This window comes from Caretta caretta, chromosome 27, assembly GCF_965140235.1.
Source record: "Caretta caretta isolate rCarCar2 chromosome 27, rCarCar1.hap1, whole genome shotgun sequence".
Classification (NCBI taxonomy): Eukaryota; Metazoa; Chordata; order Testudines; family Cheloniidae; genus Caretta; species Caretta caretta.
The window spans coordinates 9,635,152-9,661,005 of NC_134232.1; the positions used below are offsets into that span (position 1 = coordinate 9,635,152).

General features: G+C 44.0%; 1 protein-coding gene across 7 annotated transcripts in view; it reads left to right on the forward strand.

Annotated features, from left to right (window-relative positions):
• Nucleotides 1–6,935, forward strand: part of SPOP (speckle type BTB/POZ protein) — a 40,901-nt gene extending 33,966 nt beyond the window's left edge. For all 7 annotated transcript variants that reach the window (XM_048830216.2, XM_048830219.2, XM_048830223.2 and 4 more), the window contains 4 exons: nt 433–488; nt 925–1,047; nt 4,827–4,969; nt 5,720–6,935. In XM_048830216.2, coding sequence (XP_048686173.1) covers nt 433–488; nt 925–1,047; nt 4,827–4,969; nt 5,720–5,864 — 467 coding nt within the window. In that variant the 3' untranslated portion in view covers nt 5,865–6,935. The remainder of the gene's footprint in view (nt 1–432; nt 489–924; nt 1,048–4,826; nt 4,970–5,719) is intronic.
• Nucleotides 6,936–25,854: the final 18,919 nt, after the last annotated feature.

Here is a 25,854-nt window from a genome sequence, read left to right on the forward strand (position 1 = left end):
CCTGCTTCCTCACTAGATGAGAATGGTGGGGAGGGATGTTTGTGACTGACACTGTAATGTGTCCCCCAGAGCAGCTGTGGAGGGAGGTTACCAGCTTTTTCTGAAGCATCTTTGTTCAGTGCCATGAAATATATTTGACTGCATTAGATCTCTGCATTTGCTCTTCAGCCTTGTCTGAAGGGCCACAGGAAACCCTGACTTACACATTTGGAAGTTACATTGGCACTGGGTAACCAAAGAAGTTTATAGGTGTAATAGTATTTTGAGTTTTTGACTGCTGCTATCTTGTAATATTTCCTGTCTTAATACCAGGGAAATTGGGGAGGGAAAGCTATTGGTTATTACACCTTCTCCCCCAGAGGAGCTGAAGGTTATATCTCTAGTATTTTAATTGTATTTGTTTTATTTTTTCCCCCACCCCACCCCACCCAGCACGTTCCCCAGTTTTCAGTGCCATGTTTGAACATGAGATGGAAGAAAGTAAAAAGGTAAGTGTCTAAAGAGAGAAGGAGCTTTCTCAGCTGGGTGACTAGATCTCAAGTCAATTCTTAATATCCTTGATGACTTGAGAATGTCAGGTAGCAGCTGATGTAACTCATGAGTGCAAATTTTTGAACATTTTGGGTTTTTTTCATATTGGATACAGGACTCTGCTTTAGCTGCCCTGGAGGGAGGAAGAAAGATCAGTGAGACAGTTGTGATCTTTGTTACCCTTGAGAAAGAGTGTGCGGTAGGAGAGGGACAATTAGAGGATATTAAATAAAACAGAACCTTTTTTACTCCCTCTACGCACTTTTGTGAGTAGTACATCTTGCTTAAGAGTTCTCTGTATAAATAATTTCAAAATTCAGAAAACTCTAGTGTAAAGAGATCTGTCTCTAGCATCATGTCAGGATCTTAATAATCTTCATTCTCCTGAAACAGAATCGGGTTGAAATCAATGATGTGGAACCTGAAGTTTTTAAGGAAATGATGTGCTTTATTTACACGGGGAAGGCACCAAACCTCGACAAAATGGCTGACGATCTGCTGGCAGCTGCAGACAAGGTGCAGTTGGGATTTGTGGTTGTTCGGGGGATTGGCAATGACATATGCTTCGTTTTACATGATGAGCCTTGGAGATGGCTGCATTGATGTTTTCTCAGAGATCCTTGAACTGTACTAAGGGAGTGTTGGGTGAGGTTAAATGAGCGTGTGTGTGAACGTGCTCTCATGCACATGTGTTTATTGCTGAAAAATACACCTAGGCAGTTCTGTTGAACTGCTCCTATTAGCTGGACCTGGTCTTTATATAACATAGAAAAAATTATAGAAATACAAAATGTAACTCTTAAGAGGAATTAATGCAAACCACTCTGTCCTCAGCTCAAGTAGTGAGAGGAAATAGAGCACCTCTGTTCTATTAAATTCGTGAGGGTCATAAATATTTGTCCCAAGTGCTCCTTTGAAAAACTGTCCTAGAACTCAGGGTTCATCTCTGTTTGTCATAGTCTAGCGTATGAGCTGGGGATGAGGTAGGAGGCAAGTTCAGAATGGAACCAGAAATAAGTGGCCAGGGCCCCTAAATCTCAGAAGTAGCATTCTGTTTTGCCAGACAGGGATCATAGTCTTAGTCTTTGCTTTTTCCCTCTGGGCTGGCTGGTAGTGGCAGCTTCTAGCAGGGATGCCCTGAACATAAGGGAGATGGAGAATGATGTTTGCAGTTTGAGGAGAAATGGATGCACTGGAGGAAGCTTCTTGCCTTAACCCTGCTGTGACTTTGCAGGGCTAATGCAGGGAGGTATGGGGGATATTTTGGCTAGAGGGCTGGTGGTAGTCCTTGTCTGGCAAGAGCACTGCAGTGGCCTAGCCTGCCAGCCTCTGTCCACCTCCCTTTGGAGCACCAAGGACAGAAGATGCGTTGCTGGCCTATGAGTCATATTTACTGGTGGAAATTCTTAATCTATAACCAGAATTTTTATTTCCTTTCTTTTGCTTTTAAAAGTGAACTTAGTGCTGGTGAAAGGTGCCAGTTTGACAGCACTGGAGACTAAAGTCCTCTATTTATCCACCAAACAGGTTCAGCACGGGTAGCAGCAGTGCAAGATTCTCCACACTGCCCTGCCATTGTGCCTCAACTCTGACCTGGAGGGACCACCTCTAGGGGTGAGAGCGTAGTTCAGTCTCCATGCTTCTTCAGTCCTTGGATTCTCTTGTGGGTGCCAGTTAGCGTGGTGGATTTTAAGATGTGGATGCATGTAACTTTGTTCCACACAAACCACCATGCAGCCATCAAATAGTAACTACTTCCTGTCGCTACTGACCAGGGCCTAATTGAAACTGGTGATGTGGAGGTGAAATGCTCCATATGGGGACTTCGTAACCCCATAACTAGAATTAAAATGGGGAATAATACAAGCAGATCCACGGGCACAGTATAACCATTGCCATGTGTTTTATTCTGTATTTAAAGAGTATTGATTGAAAGCTCATATATCATCTTTAACTGAGGCTAGAGTAAATAAAGAGCAGAAGTATATTGAGGGCAGAGAGTCAGCTTTACGTTTGAATTTCTTGGCTTTTAATATAGCTTTTCCTTTTAAACTCCTCGTGTGTCTTTTTTAAAAGCAGAAACAGAATCTTTCGTGAAAGCATATAAAACATCTAATATTTGCCCAAGAGACCTGAAACAGCTTCTTCTGAACTCTTCCAGTCTCTTGGGAGAAAACATGTAATTAGACCCAAAACAAAACAAAACATGTCTTCTAAACCCAGGAGACCCTATTTCAGTCTCTTGAGTAAGGATGCTATTAGGCAGTTTTTTCAAAAGTGTAAGAAAGAAAGAAAAAGAAACTAACTAACTAACTAACTTTGTACCTGAGAGACCAGAATGTCTACTTTGTGTCCAATTACATAACTGGGAGCTGTTATTCGTAGTGAAAATCCATATGAAAATTGTATGGGGGGGAAAGAAATTTATTCAGTATACACAATAATTTTAAGCTTCTATTAACACAGACAGTAATATGGAATAACTGCTTGCAAAACATCCTCCTTGACCCCTAGTTGAAACACTTTCAGTTAGAATTTACTAGATTAATTTGTATATTTCCCTTTCTCACAGAGAGGTCAAACTATTAAACAGACTTGCCATCCTCGCTTAGATTCTTTGGCAGGGGAAAACTGTCCTTGCTGTGAGTGCCATGGTTCAAACTGAAAGGACCATTATGATCAAGTTTTTTTATAAATGAAAAATGTCGTCTTCTCATATGAAGCCATTGATTTTGACCTTAACTATAATGGAATAAATTCCACCAGAATGTCTAAAAATTAGTTTTACACAATGCTTTTCATACTGTGAGCTTCAAAAATGAGGTGGACACCAGCACTGTAGTGACTGTAGGTAAACTAAGCAGCCCTTATGAGTCCAGAAGTAGTTCATACAGTCTCTCACATGTTAATGAGGATCTGCCATTAATACATCTTCTCATCCCAAAGGGTTCCAAAAAGCATTATAAACTATACACAAGGATCACTGTATCCACCACTGAAGTGTAGTTACCTCTCAGATGAAAAGCAGCATCTCTTTAACAACACTCAGTAATGATACTCATCATTTTAAGATAAGAAGTGAGGAAACCTTACCATGTTTAAGTATTAGGAGAATTTATGTAGTCTGAAAGTAACTACGCAAGTTAGAATTTGGTCAGAATACTGGGATTCCTGGCCTTATACTTGTGAAGGGCATCATGAGATTCATAATGAGTTAGAACCTCAGTTTTGTTTCATCCAAAAGACATCAACTCCAGGATCAGATCACACAGGCCAAGATTTTCAAAAGTAACTAGTGATTCTAGGTACCTTAACTTTTTGGTGCCCAACTGAAAGACTTTAAATTAAGTCTTATTTTAAGAGGCTGGATGCTCAGCATTTTCTAAAAATCAGATTCTTTTAAGCTGTCAAGTTCAGCACTCCAGATCACTGGTTGCTTTTCAAAACCTGGATCATAGTGTCTACAGATTGTTTGTTTCAGTACAGATTCAGGTGCTGCAGAAAGTGGTGTATGAGATTTGATAGCTGCTCTTCTTCTTAGTGTTCCCTTTCAGTTTCTTATCAGACTACTGACCTGGCCCTACTGAGACTGTTGCAACACAGGATGACTAGAAACTGTTTGAGAAACAGAAGCTAGAGTAGGGCTTTCGACCATGCTTTTCAGACGTGCTATGATACTTTCAGTTTCTACTTGGATTACCAAAAGAAACAGGTAGAAAGGGCCTCTGTTTAACATCTTAATATAAAAGTAGTACTTTGTGTTTGAGCAAGGTTCATCTTGACTTGCAGAGCATTAATGGCAAACAAACTGAGTGAAAGCTGCCAAAGCATTACTGGAACATAAGAACACCTATGGAGCATTTACCACAGAATAGGTTTGTCCACTGAACAAGAACCATATGTGTAGCAATGGGGTAAGAGAAGCACTAGGTTTCAGCAATACGTGGTGTGAAATATCTGAGATAATAGGAGTTTAAAATTAGAGTTCCAGGTCATCCTTAAGCATGACAACACCAGTAATGCTGTAACACAAGAAGGCCGGGATAAGAGTTATGGCTGATATGATGCCTGTCCATTCCTCTACTCAGGGTGGGCACATAATTACTCTACTCTTTTGCTGATCAGAAGCCTCTTATGAATACAGATTGCGTGTGTAACTAATAAAGTGGAGAGGTCTGTGCAGCATGATAGCATAGTCTTTGTAACTGAAGGGAGAAGCAACACAAATAAAGCTTCAGTGCAGATCAAATTAAGGCTTTCTCCATTGTAACCATAATTTGGCTTCTTTTTTACAGTATGCTCTGGAACGCTTGAAAGTGATGTGCGAGGATGCACTGTGCAGTAACCTGTCTGTGGAAAACGCAGCTGAGATTCTCATCCTGGCGGACCTACACAGTGCTGATCAGCTAAAAACTCAAGCTGTGGACTTCATTAACTAGTAAGTTTGCTCCAGTCTTACCCTTGGGGCAGGAATGAAACACATTTGGAGGAGAAAACAAACTCCTAAATTTACTCCAGTCTTCTTGTGATTAATAAACCCAGAGGATGGGGTTAGTGATCTTCTTTAACCTTATAGGTCTTTAGTACCCAAATACAAACATACATTTGTCTGGCATCCTAGAAAATGCCATTGTTTCTAAGGATGAATTAATGAGTTATCTCTGGGTCAGTTCCGGGGAGGAGTTTTCTGTAGACTATCGAACTGTCTTGCCATTTCTGTGTTGGTGAGAACTTAAAATGTAAAATACCACTAGAGGGAAATAGAAGTCATTAATATTTGTAAATGTTAATATAGCAGATATTTTCCTAAGTAAAATTGACTATATCGATGTCTGAAATCTCTTGTGGTGCTAGCTGATAATTCTCGTCTCCCAGCTATGTGGAGAAATCATATCTCTTGTCATGAATGGGGGTTAAAAGAGATGCATTGTGTCTTTCTGGCCTTGGAACATACATGTTTGAATTATTAAATCTTACCATGCTGAAGGGACAGTGCAAAGCAAAAGCTAAACCTGCAGGACCAAAACTTGTGAACATACTGTAAGTGATAACATGTGCACTAAACAAGAGAGATTCCAAAACAAGAGAGAGAGAACTTCCTCAGGGCATGTGAAAAAAATCTGTTTTAATATTGTTTACCCAGCAAAATCAATAACTCCAGATTTGTAATGTTCTGTTTTCTTTCTAGTCATGCTTCTGATGTCATGGAGACCTCAGGCTGGAAGTCTATGGTGGTATCACATCCCCATTTGGTGGCTGAGGCATATCGCTCTTTGGCCTCTGCACAGTGTCCCTTCCTGGGACCACCACGTAAGCGACTGAAGCAATCATAAGGCCGTGCCTGTCACATGACCCCATGTTTTTCTGGAAGCAGCAGCAGCCATTGCTGCTCTGACCTTGACCATCAGGTAGACAGCGCAATCTGAGGAGCTTTTACTCTGTTGTGGGGGGAAAGACTGCTTCATGACACCCAGACTTTTAAAAACAGCACCAAGTAACTTGGGGAGAGGGGGGAGGGTGGGCCTGGGGCTCAGGGGCTGTTCAACCTAACGAATCCCTGTCGCTGCATCGTCTGTGTGTTCCCTTCGACTTGGCTGAGTCAAAAACTACGGGGTTCTGTATAAGCACCTGCCCACTCAGACTATCCCAGTAGTGGTACTGGCGGGAAATAACATTTCTGTGTCTGACAGCACAGAACAAATTGTCAGACACCTGGAGCAAAGAGGACGTTTTAGTTTTGGAGAGAGTCGGAAAAGAAGAGAATTTCCAGTGAGGTTCCGAAGAGGAAATACGTGGTGGGAGCTCCAGTAGTATTTATATAAAAGAATTTAAGTCCTTCCAGTTGTGCTAAAAACTGGACATTTGTGTAACTCCTTAATGCCATTCAGCAACAAGAAGATCAGTTTCTCTGTTAGTAGCACTTGTATGTTGATTGCAAAAAAAAAAAAAAAAATCTTTATACTGAATGACAAGTTGAAGTGAAAAGGGACAGCAAAAGGCTGTGTGCTGAGGAGGATGTGAATAGACTAAAGGCAGCCTTTGCAAATCTACATTGGCTTTCCAGGACCGGGAAATCCTTGCTCTGAAGTGTGCTGTCTGACGAGGACAATGGTTACCTGTTTTTAGATATTGTGGGAAATGTTTTTGGCATTTTTCCCTGCTTTATTTTTTCCCCCTTTTTTTTAAAAAAAAAAAAGGAGAAGTTTTATTGTTCATGAATGCTGCGTCAAAGGTCCCTGTCCTGAGTTGCTAAATGATTCTTATCAACTGTTTGTACCTGACTTGCTGACTGTCTAGGAGCCAGTCCTGTTCCTTTCTATTAGTCACTCTTCTTACAGTGAAGAAGTTCCAAAATAGCTGGTAATTTTTTTCTTTTTGAAAATATAAATAATTACTATTTTGTACTGTGTGGTATCTTTTTTTTGTCTTTCTTGTTCCCTCTATTTTTAGACTCTTCCCAGTTGAAAACCAATTCCCAAAGGGTTCCGTTTCAGTCTGCTATAGGGTATAAACTGACACGCCGTTCCCAGAATTCAAATGGGATTTATTTAAGGGAGGTTGAGCACAGAGCTGCAATGCCAGATTACATTTTATTCCTCTTCTCAGGTATTTTGACAATATCTGTTAACATTTTGTTTTAATACTAGCTGCATAAAGTTGATCCCTAGCCTTACCTGTGTCTGTATTTATATATATTTATATATAAATATGGGAAGGGAGTGCAGTTGTTCAACTGATCTGGTTTATAACAGCAGTATGAAAGGCTGGATGGCTGAATGCAGGGGAGAGAGGTAATCTGTTTGGGCCATCTTTAGGCCCAGATATCCAGGGAGATTAAATTGAAGCACACTGCTTCAGGATGATGGGAAACCGTTGTGACTTCAAGATGTCCAGACTAAGGCATGAAATATACTATTGAGAACAATTTAGCTTTGTCTGGGAAATGGATTAGATGACTTTTGTTTCTAATTTCTGATTCTATTATGATTCCCTTTCACAGCCTTTGTCCCTTGTGTGAAAGAGAGAACCTCCATTCAAATGCTCCTGTTTTTTTTGTTTTGTTCTGTTTTTTTTTTTAAATCCTGATGCTGTCTATATTTTTATCAAATGGTGACTTGCAGGAAAGTGTTTCCCCCCACCCTCCCCTGTTTGCTAGGTCATTACCATACACACTGCCTTTTCCACATTTTACTTGGCTCGTAAATTCCCATAATATATCTGTTGCTTAAACTCTGACTCAACCTGTGTGGGATTTAGTATGCACTTCCTTTTTAGGTAGAGTGAAGCATGGAGCCAACTGTTCACATTCTCCCACTGCTCCAGCCTTGTAAGAGCTGCAAACTGGCATCCCCAAGTTATAACTACATTCTAACTTTAAAAGTTTGCTGCCAGCTAATTGAGAGGCATAAAGCTGTCTAATTATTCTAAGGAAGCTTTATTGTTTACTGAAAAGTTAAAACCACAAAGCTTTCAACCCTGTTGGGATAGCATGACCAACTGTTCTGGGAGTCTCCCTGGCTCAGCCTTTCCTGGGGATTCAGACATGCCTACCAGAAGGTAAATGGGTCTTGGCGTCACTTGTCCCACCCCTTCTTTGGGGAGGTACTTACTGGAAAGCAAATACAGATTTGGCAGCCTCTTTCCCAGAGGGATGGAGGTATACCTGCAGGAAGATAATCAGTTCTGGGACTTGTCTGTCCCAGCCTTTCCTGTAGGGCCAGATGTGTCTCCAGGGTACGCTCCGTGTCATGAAAGTTCTCTGAATTCGGATGCATGAAAGAGGCTACTTGTTCAGATTGTTCCAGGTGAATTAACACTTTATTTGTCAACTTCACTCTCTCTCTTTTTTTTTTTTTTTTAAATTGTAAATGATACAGCTGAAGCCATCTGGTTATAACAACATCAGAGCTGGAGCATACTGTTCATAAACCTCCCACTGACATCCTCCCCTCCCCAGATCTGAAATGTAATTTGAGTTAACTCGCAATCTGTGGCATGTGTCGTTACTGCAGAGATGTTGGTGCCAGTGGAACAGTTGGAGATTTGAATTCCACAAGGAGAGGCATTTTTATCAAAACAATATTTCAGAGAGACGTTTTTACAGAATCTTCTCGGCCACAGTGCGGCTATGCTGAGGGCCGAATTAAGTCTTTGGTCTTGGCCCTGTGGCCCCAATTTCTTCTTCCTCCCCCCAACTTCTCCCACCTTAATACAACGTTACAGGGATATACCCAAGCTTTTGTGTAGTCACACATCTGTCTCCATCTGCGTTTTATCTCCCTGCTCATACTTCCTCCAGTTGCTTCCACACTGAGCTAGGGGCTGCTACTTTCTCAGGGGGAATGAGAAATACCTGCATGAACTTATTAACTTCTTCAGGCAGCAGTAAGGTATACATCAGCCTAAGCCCAGAAGCAGTGTCTGCTTTTTCTGAGCATCCAAGCACCGAATAATCCGTTGCTGGCCAAAGAGATCTCTCACCGACTGCCCCTTGGGCTTTCTGTTTATTATAGCGTCAGAGTCTGCTGACAGGTTTCAGAGTAGCAGCCGTGTTAGTCTGTATTCGCAAAAAGAAAAGGAGGACTGTTAGAGACTAACAAATTTATTTGAGCATAAGCTTTTGTGAGCTTCAGCTCACTGCATCCGATGAAGTGAGCTGTAGCTCACGAAAGCTTATGCTCAAATAAATTTGTTAGTCTCTAAGGTGCCACAAGTACTCCTTTTCTTTTTAGAGTCTACTGAGGTATTTTTCTCCTTCTTGTGTAAGTGTTTGCAGACAAGCTGTTTCCTTTCATCTGGAAAAAAACAACGGAGCAAGGAGAAATGCTGTGCTTTGAAACTGTCTCTTGCTTTGTTCTGGCTTTAAAACTGCTGTTAAGGATAACATACTATCTTTGTAAAATATCTGTTATGGCTCCTTCCACTTTCCTTTGTTTCAAAAGACTTTCTCAAGTTCAGTGCCATGTTTTCTGCAAAGACTTTGCTAAAATAATTATTTTGTTTAATCAATTTGGGCCATGCAGATCTCCTCTCTCTCTCTCTCTCTCTCGTGACTTCCTTCAAACTTGTGATTCAGAATTACTTAAATTCTTTATTTCAAATGACTTTTCAGTTAATTTAATATGAAAGTATTTAATTATACAAGGTGTCTCTCCCTGCTTCCCCTCCTCCCCCAACCTCCTGCCACTTGGAGCTTTGCTTTTGATTCCAGACACATGCAGCAGCAAATTCTGACTTGGCAATTCTTGTTTGTGTTAATTATCACAAAATTAACCTTAAAAGCACCAGTGGTTCTGCTTTAGTGTGCACAGGAATGGGTGGTTTAAGCAGATTAATGCCAAGTTTGACTGTACATTAAACTAGGCCAAAGAAATTGGGAGACAGTGGAAAATGTCATGGAGTTGGAGAAATAATACACAGGGGTCTAGAGAGGCTAAAAATATAGACATGAAATAACCCAATGAGAACTGTGAATTAGACTTTTTTCCAATAGAAGTTGTCCCTTCAGGTCAGAGTTGAGATTTGTTTGGCAGAGAGTGGTTTGAAGAAGTTTGCATTACTGATTTTAGCTGTACTTATTTGGTACCTAGGATTTTAGTCTCCAGGACTCAGTCACTAAATTCACTGGAAGAAGAACTGTAATAGAAGTATTGGGAGGGGACAGAGGCAATTGTCATTCAGTCAGGGGTAATACAAGAGAATGCACCTGGGCAATAATCATCAGAAACTCGGAGATTCTTTGGAAAGAAGGTAATGATAAGATAATGATGCCAAAAGAAAGCTAGGGGAGATGGTGAACAGTGTATTGGATAGGTTTCAGAGTAACAGCCCTGTTAGTCTGTATTCGCAAAAAGAAAAGGAGGACTTAGATAGCAGGTTACAATGCAGTAAGGAAACCAAGATAAAGACGACTTTGGGTTGCATGAGCAGAGGTGTTGCTTCATGGGCTGTGCCCATGGTGTTCCCTCTGCACCAGCATTGATGAGACGAAAGCTAAGAATACTATATTTACCTCAGCTACTAGAAACACATTGATTTGGACGGAATTCTGAGACGAAAACTCAAAGATTAGCTAAAATGATTGCCATTTGGCAAGGGAATGTTGGGAATGTAACGGTTTACTGTTTGTACAAAGAGCAAGGAGGAGATGAATCCAGTGTTCAGACAGGCAGGGGTGTATAACTAGGACTAATGGGATGAAACTGAACAAATTAAAACCTCGTCTGACTGTCAGGAAACCTTTCCTGTTACTGAGGTTCTAGACTAGTCTCTCAGAAGCGGGGGGTATCCCATCGCTTTTAATTAATTCAAAACTAGACTAGACAAAGCACTTCAGTATACAGTAGGGAATGGATGAAGCTGGCTTGGATGGACGTAGTGACCTACCTAAAACAGTGGTCCTCCAGTGATTTTTTTCATACTGTGGAGCTCATCCTTTTATGCATCAGCCTCCTCCCTTTATCTTACATCTTTTCTGTGATGGCAACAGTATTTGGTTATCTGGAAAAATACCAATAGGACAGTCGTGGGGAGACAATGTGAACATGAACTCTATTAAGATGGTTATGGCTCCTTGATTCAGGGTATTTTGTTACCTCCCCCCTCCATTTTTTACTTGTATTATTTTGTCCTTCCAGAACAGGACTGCATTTATTAGGGCTGAATCTCCTTTCATTGCCTGTGGCCCCTCCTGAACTAATCTATCCAGGCCATGTTACTTTGGTCCCGCTCCCCCACCTTTTTTCCCCCCTACCCTTCTAGTCTTGGTGTCATTGTCAAATTTCCTCATTGTTCAACTTATGCCAAGGAAACACATGACAGACACAAACCAGCTACACAGGATCTTGAGTTAATTAACTTCTCTGAAAGAGTCCTGCACTGGGTTACAACTAGCAGGATGAATCACTCATTGAAGTTAACGGATACTTCACCACTGCAACAGATGTAACATTGCAGGCACCTGGCAGTACTTCATGGACCAGGGTTTGAAAATTATCAGCCAAATCGAATAGGTATTTTCTGCCTCTAACATCTATGAAATATATTAGGACTATGGAACTTGAAAGAAGTTCTCATCTGATTTGCAAGATGAGTCTAGACGAAGCATGACACTTTAAAGTGAGAGCTTCAGCATTAGTATTTGGAAATGGTATAAAACTGTAGCGTATAGACAATAGACAAAGAGTCCAGATGACCCCAGAAATGAAGTGTGCTCCTCTGTATTAGCTAGCACGTTGGTAGTAATGACACAATGATATAGCACAACTTCTGGAGTTGGCGACTTGTCCGGCAGAGAGGCCAGGGAACTGGAAGTTGGGCGTTTGTATTCCCACTTCTGCTATGGTCTTACGTTGTGGGACCTTGGGCAAACTATTTTGTTTCATACCTCCTTAAGAAAAATGGGGCTAATGATACCTTTCTAAAGCCTTTAGAGGTCTGCGGATGAAAAGTGCTGTAAGTGTTGCTGATCGTAATCCTTTCCATTCCTAGTGGTCCTGAAGTTTATTTTTCTTCGTGGCTTTCCCCCGTCTCCTGCATTGTTCTGGCTTAGGTAATGCCACCACTTATCCTGCTCTATTTAAAACAAAAGTAAAAACAAACAGACTTGCAGATCTGATCTCTAATGTGATACGGCAGATGGTAAAATCTGAAATTAGGCAGCAGCAGTCTCTTATCTGAGGCCTGTAAACAAAGCTGAACTGCAAAATTTTCTTTAATGAGCTAAATGTATTCCTGGGTGCTGAAGCCTCAAACAGTAAAGATAAAAGGGGGCATTTAGCATGCAGTGAGTTTCTAAACCAACCTTTTTATTCATTTCAGCCCCCCCAGAAATCATTCCATCCAACTCCAGGGCTGTTAGAATGCCCTAGAATGCATCATTTGGTGATGTCATAATTATCCCTGGGGCCATGCTATGGCATGGAGTCAGGCTATTTGTAGCTAAGGTAAGTGGCATTTTTATTATATTGATGTGGTTTTTGAAAGATGTCATATACCCTTTGTGGTTGGAATTAATTTTGCAAAACCATCCTCTATAATAAATGCCGCTTACCTGAGACCCAGCTCTGCTCTCCACGGGGGCTAGAATGGAAGTTCTGATGATCCAGAATTATGTATTCTGGAGTGTCAGCAGAGCAGGACTTGGCAGTGGGTAACATCAAGGAGATGAAAGCGTTGTGTGAGTTAAAAAAACCACAGCTGTTTGGGCTGGCACATTAGTGTTGGCTATGGCAACTGCTACTCAGGGTAGCACTCTCAGCTCATTGCAAACAGAAGAAGAAGCTGTCTCCCAAATTTTAGCTCTAAGAAAACTTGTCCTGTGAGTGAACAAGTATCAGGTATTCGTGCCATGTGATCTAGGGGTAATGTACATATGGGGTGTGTGTGTGTGTGAGAAATTGAGAGGAAGAGAAATAGATGCTAAATCAGAAAGCAGCAGGAGAGCCCAGGGAATTGGTAAGTAGAACGGGAAGGAGTACTATTATACATTTGCAAAAAGAAAAGGTGTATTTGTGGCACGTTAGAGACTAACCAATGTATTTGAGCATAAGCTTTCGTGAGCTACAGCTCACTTCATCGGATGCATTCAGTGGAATTCAGTTTTCCACTGAATGCATCTGATGAAGTGAGTTGTAGCTCACGAAAGCTTATGCTCGAATAAATTGGTTAGTCTCTAAGGTGCCACAAGTTCTCCTTTTCTTTTTGCAAATACAGACTAACATGGCTGCTACTCTGAAACCTATTATGTATTTGTATGTTACTGGTATTTGATACTCAGTTTCAGCACCTTAGTGGCTTACCTGAAATAATTTGGGGGTCTCTGTCCTTGATAGGTCACAGAAAACTGCGGGTGCTTAATGGTCCCCTTGAAATCTCAGCAGAGAGGCCAAGTTTTGAATGGATCGTGGTGACCGTTACCCACTCCTTGCAATAGATAAGGTGGGGGAAGCTTGTACTGCTACTGCCCAAAGTGCACCTGTTCCCGAAAATGGATGGTTGGGTAGATAATATTGCAAAACAAAAGTTGGCAATGTTCATTTGGCCAGTACGCTATTTCTGTAGGATTGAGTGACGCAGAGTTCTGTGCTAGCCAAATCTGAGAGCCAGAGGCTTTCAACCAGTGATGTGCATCCTTCCTCCTTCTCTTTCTATGCCTTATTTCTGGTATGAAATAAAAATTTTAAATTGAAGCATAGGGGGACAGCCCAGTGGTCCCAGCAGTAATTCTGAGTGTAGCAGAGACATCACTCCCAGCTCAAAACTTGTAACGGAGGCTGGAAGCAGAAGGCTGGTTACCAATTGTATAAGCAAATAGCTTTCCTCCCAATAGAGACTGCCAGACGTCCAGAGGACTACAGAGATCAAAAAAAGGAACACGCAAGGTAAGCAACACTTTCTTGTGGTAACAACTAGGAGAGCAGCTAGGCCTGCTCGGGTCCTGTAAACCGACATTTATTCCAGCTGCGTGCAGGCGTGCTCAGAGAGAGGCTCCTGTAGTAGAGACTAATGGAGATGGCACGGCCAGTAAATCTGTCAGACAGCAGTGGGTGTATTTCCGCATTAGACCATTGTCTCAGTGGGCCAGAGTCAAATTTGAGGTGGAAAATATCAACCACTGTTTTTTGCTTTCCTCTCTCTTCAGGTAGCCTTTCTGAAAAACTCATAAACCACTAGCAAACTCTTGGGCTGGTATCAGGTGTGATAGGCTCCCAGGCTATTTTACCTTGTGCTGTCTTCACTCTCCTATTTAGAACTCAGTCCAACATCGCTTTATAGTATTTATTGAAGAGACTCCTCTGGACACCTTGTGCTCACTGTCTTTCAGATGAGAGAGAAAACTGAGAGTCGGTCTGCCTGCTGATAAAGATCTCTAACTTGATTTATGCAGTGCCTATCACTGTGGTATCTGAGCAAAACTCTCCCCAAGAGATAGTATTAACCTAGCTGTCCTGGCTAAATTCCAATATAGGATGTGATTAATCATCTAATTTCCTTCCTATAGTTTCAGTTGGATGCAGTGTTCTTTGTTTCAGATCCTAAAATGTTGTGTAATGTTTCTGTGATCTGTTAAAACAGCTGCTTTGTTACACTTCAGAGGTGGCTGCATTTCAGTAGTGTATGAAAGTTTATTCCTTAATGTGTGCAGTTCGTGCAGAGATTTGATCCTTTTTTGATGAGAGGATGTATGTAAACGATGATATAGACAGGCCCACTTAAAAGATACTGTTCCTGACTGCAGGGAAGCCCCCAGGTTGTTTTATGGTTTGTGTGAAGCTCCATTTCTGACTTGAGAGATTCAGATTTGGTAGCTAAGTATGAGCATATCTACTGTCTGGAGTTCTCCTGTTTATAGCTGTGTTGGCCAGAGGCATAAAGAGGCATGATCCCTGACTGACATAACTGTGCAAGGAGAAGCCCATAGTGTAGATGGTTGTAATGGGAAAACTGCTTTTACTAGAATAACTTGTTTCGCTCATATGGGGGGAAAAGGGAGGATGGTTTTACTCTATTGGTACCAACCACAGCTTTGACAGTATAGCTGTGTCTACAATAGCAGCGTTTTGCCAGTATAGTGTACCGGTATTCCTACACTGGTCAAGAGCTTCTAGTATAGACACAGCCTATGTATTTCCTAGGGATTTAACCCAGTGCAGTTCTCAATGTGCTACGGTATTAGTGCTTTTCCCCTCTGCTCTCCAGTTTGTCCCTGTTCTGAAGCAGAAATCTCCATCCTGTTGTCAGTTCTGGAGGGGAATCAGCCTTGGTAGAGAGGGTGGTCTCTACACTGGGGTAGGTGGTAATTGGCATCCCTTTGGCACCATTTGATCTGACCATTAAGTGGTCAGGCTTGACAAAGCCCTGGCTGGGATGATTTAGTTGGGGATTGGTCCTGCTTTGAGCATGGGGTTGGACTATATGACCTCCTGAGGTCCGTTCCAACCCTGATATTCTATGATTCATTGAATCAGTGTCTAGTCTTCAGGAAGAACAAATTTAAGAGTATCCACCGAGGGATTTCCGGGTGGCCTGCAGAATGAAGTGTTTTCAGGAAGCAAGAAGAGGGTAAGGGTGGGATCCAAGAAGGGGATCTTTCTCTTTCAGAACAGTTGGCAAAAGGGCAGGGAAAATGGAGAACCACTGGGTAAAAAAACGTAATAAAGGAATGTGTAGAAGTTCCAGGCACATGACCTTGGAGGCAAGATACTTTGAGTAGAATGTCTTGGTCCACACTTAAATTTAAGGTTGACATACTTAGGGCACTCAGGAATGTGAAAAATCCGCAACCGTTCGTGCTGTAGCTGTGCAGACTTAATCCCCAGTGTGTAGGCACAAGCAGGCTGACAGAAGAATGCTTCTGTCAATGTAGTTACCATTGCTTGGGGACGTGGTGTTCGTAGGATGATGGAAAAAACCCTTCTGCTGCTGTAGGATGAGTCTAGACTACAGGATTATGTTGGTGTAGCTATGTTGGTGTCCCCATAGAGTAGATGCAGCCTAAAGAGGAGAATTTTTTTTAATGTATGGGACTATTTCCCAGTGAGGAAAATAGATAAAAGTGGGCATTTCTTGATGCCGTTGAAAGCAGAAACACATCTGCCCCAGATCAGATAAGCCTGGCAAGTGGAAAACACGAGTCCTCCCTACCCGATCTGCTTTATCGTATGCATGATACATCTCTACTCCCTACATGTGTAAGTCACCACACTGATGTGGACATCACATAGCTTGTCAGAGAACAGCAGTGACGACAAACCAGTCTGCTGGCATAGATCATTTTATTGACCAGATGCATTGACTCTCCCTCCCCCTTCACCCCAGTGAAAAATGTTAATCGTTTATCCAGTCTCTCATCAAAACACTGCACAAGCATCCAAATGCATCAGGAACTGGGAGAATTCCACAGCTCAAGAGCATACAAGGAAAACTGAATTATTTAGCATGTTGGGGAGTTTTTTTAGTGCAAGCAGGTGCATACTGTGAAACAGTTTTGGGTTTGGAATCCTCTGTGGAGAGGTTAGTGCCTTGTGGGATTTCAAAGAACAGGACAGGTTTTTCATCCCTGCCTTCTTGACTCCTCTTAGACAACCTTTTCTTTTGAATTCTCCTTCCCTATCTTACTCCCCACCATAGCTTCACACTCTTTGTATTTGCTTCTGATACTTCACCTGCTGAAACAACTCTTCTGAAGCTGTTGTAACGATCTGTTGAGCACTGACAGCATTCGTGATGCTTTGTACAAACATTAGAAGATGTGGTCCTTGTCCCAGGGGGCTTTGCGATCTAATGCAGACTCTGACAGTGCAGTTCAACTGTACACTCGATGCTAGTTCAACTAGAAATTGAGCAGATATCAAAAGGCTTGGCAGGAGAAGTGGTGGTCTTCCCTCTCCTCCCTTAAGGAAGGATTAGAAAAAAGAGGGAGGTCATCTAGTTTTGTGAAGGGAGGAAGCACTTCCAAAGACGAGATGGCTTGGAAGAAGTGTCTTTTATTAACTGAGTGCTGGTAGGGGAGGAGTCAGGGTGTGTGTGAACACCTAGTGACATTTTATACCTTGTGGGGGAGCATCTTGGAACCCCCATATTCCTTATTTGTATATAATTGTGATCTTACCTTACAAGGCATGCTTTATATGTATCAGGGGAAAGGTTATGACCTGCTGGAAGTCATTTCTCTATCCATATACGTGTATCATTAATGCATATGAAGTTGTGAGAATTGTGTAGTATGGTGGTCACTAAAACATGCTGTAAATTGTGGAATCAGCCAGACATTAGCTCCCCAGAGGCAACAGCAAGGAAAGTCACCAGCCCCTTGGCGGGGTGTCAAACAACCCATCAACAACCATTGTCCAGCAAGGGAGCTATAATGCAATGACTCACCTGCATGAGGCCACACCAGGGGAATTGCTGGACCTTGGGTGGAGAGACTCAGCAATGCCCCCAGACATGCCTGGACTTGTGTTTTCCAAGCACACGGACTGAGGGTATAAAACAGACCGTGGACACATACTGGGCCCTTCTCCTGCCCCCACCTATGCTGCACGCAACCAGGACACTGAGAAGAAGACAAGACTCCAACAGAGGAGATTGGCCCAGGTTTAAGGAGCAAATCTGTATATTAAGGACTGCAATATCCAGTGGAGTGAGAAAAACTGCTTCATCTAGTTACTGCCCAGTCTAATAGGGTTGAGAGTTTAGACTGCATTCTTATATTTTATTTTATTTTGGTACTACGACTTTTTGCCTATCACTTAAAATCTATCTTTTCTAGTCAATAAATTTGTTTAACTGTTTATCTTTACCAGTGAGTTGGTATGAAGTGTGGGGGCAAATCTGCTCAGGTGTGACACAGGCTGGTGTATGTCCACTTTCCATTGTTGAAGTGGTGAACCAATTAATAAATTAGACAGTATATTCCTGAGGTACAGTACTGGGAGCTGGAGGGGGATTTGGCTGGTGCCTTTTTCTGAGAGATTCATGAGTGGCTGTGGGAGCAGTCATGCAATCTAGCTGAGTGTGGGGCTCCAAATGCAGTTGTGCTGAGTGATCGCAGCACCTGGAGGGGTTTGCTGCTTGTCACTAGCAAGGCATTGTGAGGGACACCCCAGGCCAGAGAGTTAAGGGGGCACAGCGGTCCCACGGTCCCAGGCTGGACCGTGGTGGGATCCCGTCACACTCCTAACCTGCTTTAAGCAGTAACTGGAATACTGAAGGCAACACACTCTTCACCCCTTGTCGTGCCTATTTGTACTGGAGTACGGAGAGGAGCCCTAAAATCTGCGTGATGCAGATGCCAGTTAAACAGGATGCTGAGTGCAGCTCCACTGTGGACCCATTCTAATTGTCCAGGAGCCTTGAAGATCTGTTGGAGTTGGCTCTTGTCCAGTCCCATGGGCAGGTTTTAGCTCGTGTGTGACAGTTTTTTCTCACTTGATCTGCCCAACCCATGTCAGTTCCAAAGCTTTCATACAGTTTTGTTAAAGATAGTGTGTTACAATTTAAGGGCTGGCTGCTACCTCTGAAAGTGCTTAAATAGGGATATGTCTGTATGGAAAATCACAGTAGAGGTGATTTTTACACACACACACTCTTCAACTGTTAGTTTACAATGTAAGAAAACAAGAGAACCCCATGCTACAATCCTGCTAACACCATCTGCTCAAGCCGTTATTTCTAGCATTGTTTAAGTCACAGTGCAGCTGGGGATCTGAAGGAAGAGCCAGGGGGCACGTTTCTGAGCCTCTCCTCCCTCAACCTCCTTGGGCACAAGTCACCAGGAAGAGGAGACTCTGGTACCAGATGGGTGCTCTGTGAGGTCTGGGAATCCATCACAAAAAGTGAATTCTTTCCTCCCACCAGGAGGGTTCCAAGCCTCATTTTGCAGAACAAGAAGTACAAGCTGAGCTCTCCCATGGGATTAGAATGCCCCATCCCTCTAGCACTTGGATGAGTGCCATCATGCCACCAGTGCATTAAACAGCAAACAGGCTGTTTTCTTAACTGTCAACTTCTGTCCTTTCTGCCGCAGAAATTGGCTTGGTTGGCAACACCCCAGCTTCCAGGTCAGAGTGTGGTGGTTTTGGGTGGCATGGCGGGGGATTGTTCTTTCACCCTGATGCTACCCAACAGTGGGTATGTTTTTTGCACGGGAAGAAATTCCAGTGATGGGATGATTTGTTTTCGTAATGCGACCTCCTATTTTCTTTCTCAGTGAGCAGTGTGCTCGGTTGTTAATTGGAGAGAAAATGATCAGAAACCTGCTGCTGCTGGAGTTTGTTTAAAGCATGAGGGGAAGCTTGTGTCTGTGAGATAGCAGCTGGTGCTAAGCGGAGTAGTGGAAGCAGTCCTACTTGGGGACTGTACCTCAGTATAATTGGCGAACGAAGCCATAGTCATTTCTTTAGATCAAACGCCATACTTCCAACACACAAGCACGTTTCGGGTCTGACGTGTGGAATAGCAAGCCACCATGTTTGGAGTCTTATTAATAGAAATAATTTGTCCTTGCATTTCCCCCCTTTCCTCTGAGGATCTGTAAAATGCTTTATAAATGCTAAAGCTCACCACATCCCTGGAAAGCAGCCGAGTATTATCCCCATATAGATGGGGGCCAACTAGAAACACACAAACAGAATGACTTGATCCAAGGTCACCTAGCAAGCCAGTAACATAGTCAGGAATAGGGCCCAGGAACTGTGCTTTTTGAACTACTAGACGGCACTGACTTAATAAAATGCTGTCCTGGTTATGCCTAGGTATTGCAGCAGATGTGGTATATGAAAAGGAAGTATATTGCCTTATTAGAGACAATGCAGAGGAAGAGGGTAGGGATGACATCAAATAACAGGGAAGACTCCAGAATGACCTGAAAGAAACTTTCACCATTTTGTCACTTCACCAAAAGTAGAGTATTTAGCCTTACAATTAGATAAATTGAGTGTGGTTCAGTGGCTGGGAATCAGGCAACATGGGTTATATTCTCAGTCCTGCCACTGACCTGCTGTGTGACTTTGGGCAAGTCACTTCTGTTTCCCCTCCTATCCTTTGTCTCTTTTGTCTGTAAGCTCTTCAAGGCAGGGACTTTCTCATTATGCATATGTACAGTGCCTAACACAACAGGGCCTTGTTCTGGTTGGGGTTTAAAGCACTATGGTAATATTAATAATAAACAAACTTGGCCACAGCTGCTTTATGCAGAGTAATAAATGGGTAGAATAAGTTACCAGAGAAACAACTGAAGCAAGGAATTTAAATTCATGGAGACACCTACAGCTTTAAAAACAAAATTAACAAAATAACCGCACAATTCATAAATACAAGCTAACAATCTCAATGAAAATACTGGGTTATATATTTCCTACAGTTCTCATGGACTATAGATCTTCAAAGTCTGTCTTAACCATTGGATATTTCAAGAATATAAAACAGTCACATACATTGATTTGTATTGTGGTAGCACTTAGGAACTGCATTTTGAACCAGGACTGCAACATATTACATGCTGTACAAACGCAAAACAAAAAGCTCCTGTTCCAAAGAGCTTACATTGTAACAACGGTTCTCCAGCCCCAGCCTGGTCAAAATGGAAGGGGCAGCGACTACTGAGACTTGGACATTTCCCCCAAAGAAATCTTAAGTAATAAATTCAGTGAACTTTTTAACTGCTTAGAAATCTTTCAATATTTAAAATGAAATTAGCATAACTACTCCTTGCTGAGGTTCAGCGAGCTGTGTAGTTTGAAGTTGTGCTATTTGGAACGTAAGAAGGCCTACTGGGTCAGACCTAAGGTCCATCCAGCCCAGTATACTGTCGGCCAACAGTGGCCAATGCCAGGTGCCCCAGAGGGAGTGAACCTAACAGGTAATGATCAAGTGATCTCTCTCCTGCCATCTATCTCCACCCTCTGACAAACAGAGGCTAGAGACACCATTCCTTACCCATCCTGGCTAATAGCCATTAATGGACTTAACCTCCATGAATTTATCTAGTTCTCTTTTAAACCCTGTTATAGTCCTAGCCTTCACAACCTTCTCAGACAATAAGTTCCACAGGTTGACTGTGTGTTGTGTGAAGAACTTCCTTTTATTTGTTTTAAACCTGCTGCCCATTAATTTCATTTGGTGGCCTCTAGTTCTTATATTATGGGAACAAGTAAATAACTTTTCCTTATTCACTTTCTCCACACCACTCGTGATTTTATAGACCTCTATCATATCCCCCCCCTTAGCCCTGGTCTACACTAGGACTTTAGGTCGAATTTAGCAGCGTTAAATCGATGTAAACCTGCACCCGTCCACACAATGAAGCCCTTTATTTCGACTTAAAGGGCTCTTAAAATTGATTTCCTTACTCCACCCCGACAAGTGGATTTGCGCTTAAATCGACGTTGCCGGCTCGAATTTGGGGTACTGTGGACACAATTTGATGGTATTGGCCTCCAGGAGCTATCCCAGAGTGCTCCATTATGACCGCTCTGGACAGCACTCTCAACTCAGATGCACTGGCCAGGTAGACAGGAAAAGAACCGTGAACTTTTGAATCTCATTTCCTGTTTGGCCAGCGTGGCAAGCTGCAGGTGACCATGCAGAGCTCATCAGCACAGGTGACCATGATGGAGTCCCAGAATCGCAAAAGAGCTCCAGCATGGACCGAATGGGAGGGATCTGATCGCTGTTTGGGGAGAGGAATCCGTGCTATCAGAACTCCGTTCCAGTTTTCGAAATGCCAAAACCTTTGTCAAAATCTCCCAGGGCATGAAGGACAGAGGCCATAACAGGGACCCGAAGCAGTGCCGCGTGAAACTGAAGGAGCTGAGGCAAGCCTACCAGAAAACCAGAGAGGCGAACGGCCGCTCCGGGTCAGAGCCCCAAACATGCCGCTTCTATGATGAGCTGCATGCCATTTTAGGGGGTTCAGCCACCACTACCCCAGCCATGTTGTTTGACTCCTTCAATGGAGATGGAGGCAATACGGAAGCAGGTTTTGGGGACGAAGAAGATGATGATGAGGAGGAGGAGGTTGTAGATAGCTCACAGCAAGCAAGCGGAGAAACCGGTTTTCCCGACAGCCAGGAACTGTTTCTCACCCTAGACCTGGAGCCAGTACCCCCCGAACCCACCCAAGGCTGCCTCCTGGACCCAGCAGGCGGAGAAGGGACCTCTGGTGAGTGTACCTTTTAAAATACTATACATGGTTTAAAAGCAAGCATGTGAAAGGATTACTTTGCCCTGGCATTTGCGGTTCTCCTAGATGTAGTCTTAAAGCCTTTGCAAAAGGTTTCTGGGGAGGGCAGCCTTATTGCGTCCTTCATGGTAGGACACTTTACCACTCCAGGCCAGTAACACGTACTCGGGAATCATTGTAGAACAAAGCATTGCAGTGTATGTTTGCTGGCATTCAAACAACATCCGTTCTTTATCTCTCTGTGTTATCCTCAGGAGAGTGAGATATAATTCATGGTCACCTGGTTGAAATAGGGTGCTTTTCTTCAGGGGACACTCAGAGGAGCCCGTTCCTGCTGGGCTGTTTGCCTGTGGCTAAACTGAAATGTTCCCCGCTGTTAGCCACGGGGAGGGGGGAGGGTTGAGGGGGGAACCACGTGGTGGGGGGAGGCAAAATGCGACCTTGTAACGAAAGCACATGTGCTATGTATGTAATGTTAACAGCAAGGTTTACCCTGAAAGAGTGTAGCCACTGTTTTATAAAATGTGTCTTTTTAAATACCGCTGTCCCTTTTTTTTTCTCCACCAGCTGCATGTGTTTCAATGATCACAGGATCTTCTCCTTCCCAGAGGCTAGTGAAGCTTAGAAAGAAAAAAAAACGCACTCGCGATGAAATGTTCTCCGAGCTCATGCTGTCCTCCCACACTGACAGAGCACAGACGAAAGCGTGGAGGCAAATAATGTCAGAGTGCAGGAAAGCACAAAATGACCGGGAGGAGAGGTGGCGGGCTGAAGAGAGTAAGTGGCGGGCTGAAGACAGGGCTGAAGCTCAAATGTGGTGGCAGCGTGATGAGAGGAGGCAGGATTCAATGCTGAGGCTGCTGCAGGACCAAACCAGTATGCTCCAGTGTATGGTTGATCTGCAGCAAAGGCAGCTGGAGCACAGACTGCCACTGCAGCCCCTCTGTAACCAACCGCCCTCCTCCCCAAGTTCCATAGCCTCCACACCCAGACGCCCAAGAACGCGGTGGGGGGGCCTCCGGCCAACCAGCCATTCCACCACAGAGGATTGCCCAAAAAAAAGAAGGCTGTCATTCAATAAATTTTAAAGTTGTAAACTTTTAAAGTGCTGTGCTTAAAGTGCTGTGTGGCATTTTCCTTCCCTCCTCCACCACCCCTCCTGGGCTACCTTGGTAGTCATCCCTCTATTTGTGTGATGAATGAATAAAGAATGCATGAATGTGAAGCAACAATGACTTTATTGCCTCTGCAAGCGGTGATTGAAGGGAGGAGGGGCGGGTGGTTAGCTTACAGGGAAGTAGAGTGAACCAAGGGGCGGGGGGTTTTATCAAGGAGAAACAAACAGAACTTTCACACCGTAGCCTGGCCAGTCATGAAACTGGTTTTCAAAGCTTCTCTGATGCGTACCGCGCCCTCCTGTGCTCTTCTAACCACCCTGGTGTCTGGCTGCACGTAACCAGCAGCCAGGCGATTTGCCTCAACCTCGCACCCCGCCATAAACGTCTCCCCCTTACTCTCACAGATATTGTGGAGCACACAGCAAGCAGTAATAACAGTGGGAATATTGGTTTCGCTGAGGTCTAAGCGAGTCAGTAAACTGCGCCAGCGTGCCTTTAAATGTCCAAGTGCACATTCTACCACCATTCTGCACTTGCTCAGCCTGTAGTTGAACAGCTCCTGACTACTGTCCAGGCTGCCTGTGTACGGCTTCATGAGCCATGGCATTAAGGGGTAGGCTGGGTCCCCAAGGATAACTATAGGCATTTCAACATCCCCAACAGTTATTTTCTGGTCTGGGAATAAAGGCCCTTCCTGCAGCTTTTGAAACAGACCAGAGTTCCTGAAGATGCGAGCGTCATGTACCTTTCCCGGCCATCCCACGTTGATGTTGGTGAAACGTCCCTTGTGATCCACCAGAGCTTGCAGCACTATTGAAAAGTACCCCTTGCGGTTTATGTACTCGGCGGCTTGGTGCTCCGGTGCCAAGATAGGGATATGGGTTCCGTCTATAGCCCCACCACAGTTAGGGAATCCCATTGCAGCAAAGCCATCCACTATGACCTGCACATTTCCCAGGGTCACTACCCTTGATATCAGCAGATCTTTGATTGCGTGGGCTACTTGCATCACAGCAGCCCCCACAGTAGATTTGCCCACTCCAAATTGATTCCCAACTGACCGGTAGCTGTCTGGCGTTGCAAGCTTCCACAGGGCTATCGCCACTCGCTTCTCAACTGTGAGGGCTGCTCTCATCTTGGTATTCATGCGCCTCAGGGCAGGGGAAAGCAAGTCACAAAGTTCCATGAAAGTGCCCTTACGCATGCGAAAGTTTCGCAGCCACTGGGAATCGTCCCAGACCTGCAACACTATGCGGTCCCACCAGTCTGTGCTTGTTTCCCGAGCCCAGAATCGGCGTTCCACAGCATGAACCTGCCCCATTAGCACCATGATGCATGCATTGGCAGGGCCCATGCTTTCAGAGAAATCTGTGTCCATGTCCTGATCACTCACGTGACCGCGCTGACGTCGCCTACTCGCCCGGTATCGCTTTGCCAGGTTCTGGTGCTGCATATACTGCTGGATAATGCGTGTGGTGTTTAATGTGCTCCTAATTGCCAAAGTGAGCTGAGCGGCCTCCATGCTTGCCTTGGTATGGCGTCCGCACAGAAAAAAGGCGCGGAACGATTGTCTGCCGTTGCTCTGACGCCGGGAGGGGCGACTGAGGACACGGCTTACAGGGTTGGCTTCAGGGAGCTAAAATCAACAAAGGGGGTGTCTTTACATCAAGGAGTATTTCAGGCAGGACTTCACGGAGGGTTTCAATAAGAAATGGTGCACCTAAGTTATCGTTCTTATTGGAACAAGAAGGTTAGCCTGGCCTCTGATTGATACATGGCTAGATTTACCTCGCTGCACCTTCTCTGTGAGTGACTGCAGTGTGACCTAGAAGAATGAGTCCCCTAGACAGGGGAGGGGGGGAAGCAAATGAGTACAAAACAAATCTGGTCTATTTCTTGTTTTGATCCACTCCATCTATCTTTTACATCTTTGGCTGGCAGCAGACGGTGCAGAAGGACTGCATGCCATCCACATCTCATGGCTGCTCGGCAGAAGATGGTACAGTACGACTGCTAGCAGTCCGTATCGCCTGCCCACTCACCATAAGACAGTTCAATAGGACTGACTGCAGGACTAAAGAGAATGACCTGGTCAAGTCACTCCAAATTTAGTCCCTGCGCCCATGTCTGCCCAGGCGCTCCCAGCCGACGTGGCCAGGAGCACCTCGGACATGACGATGACGGCTACCAGTCGTACTGTACCGTCTGCTGCCACAAGGCAAGGGGTTGCTGCTACTGTGTAGCAATGCCGTACCGCGTCTGCCAGCACCCAGGAGACATAGGGTGACGGTTACCTGAGCGGGCTCCATGCTTGCCGTGGTATGGCGTCTGCACAGGTAACTCAGGAAAAAAGGCGCGAAACGATTGTCTGCCCTTGCTTTCATGGAGGGAGGGAGGGAGGGAACGGGGGCCTGACAATATGTACCCAGAACCACCCGCAACAATGTTTTAGCCCCATCAGGCATTGGGATCTCAACCCAGAATTCCAATGGGCAGCGGAGACTGCGGGAACTGTGGGAT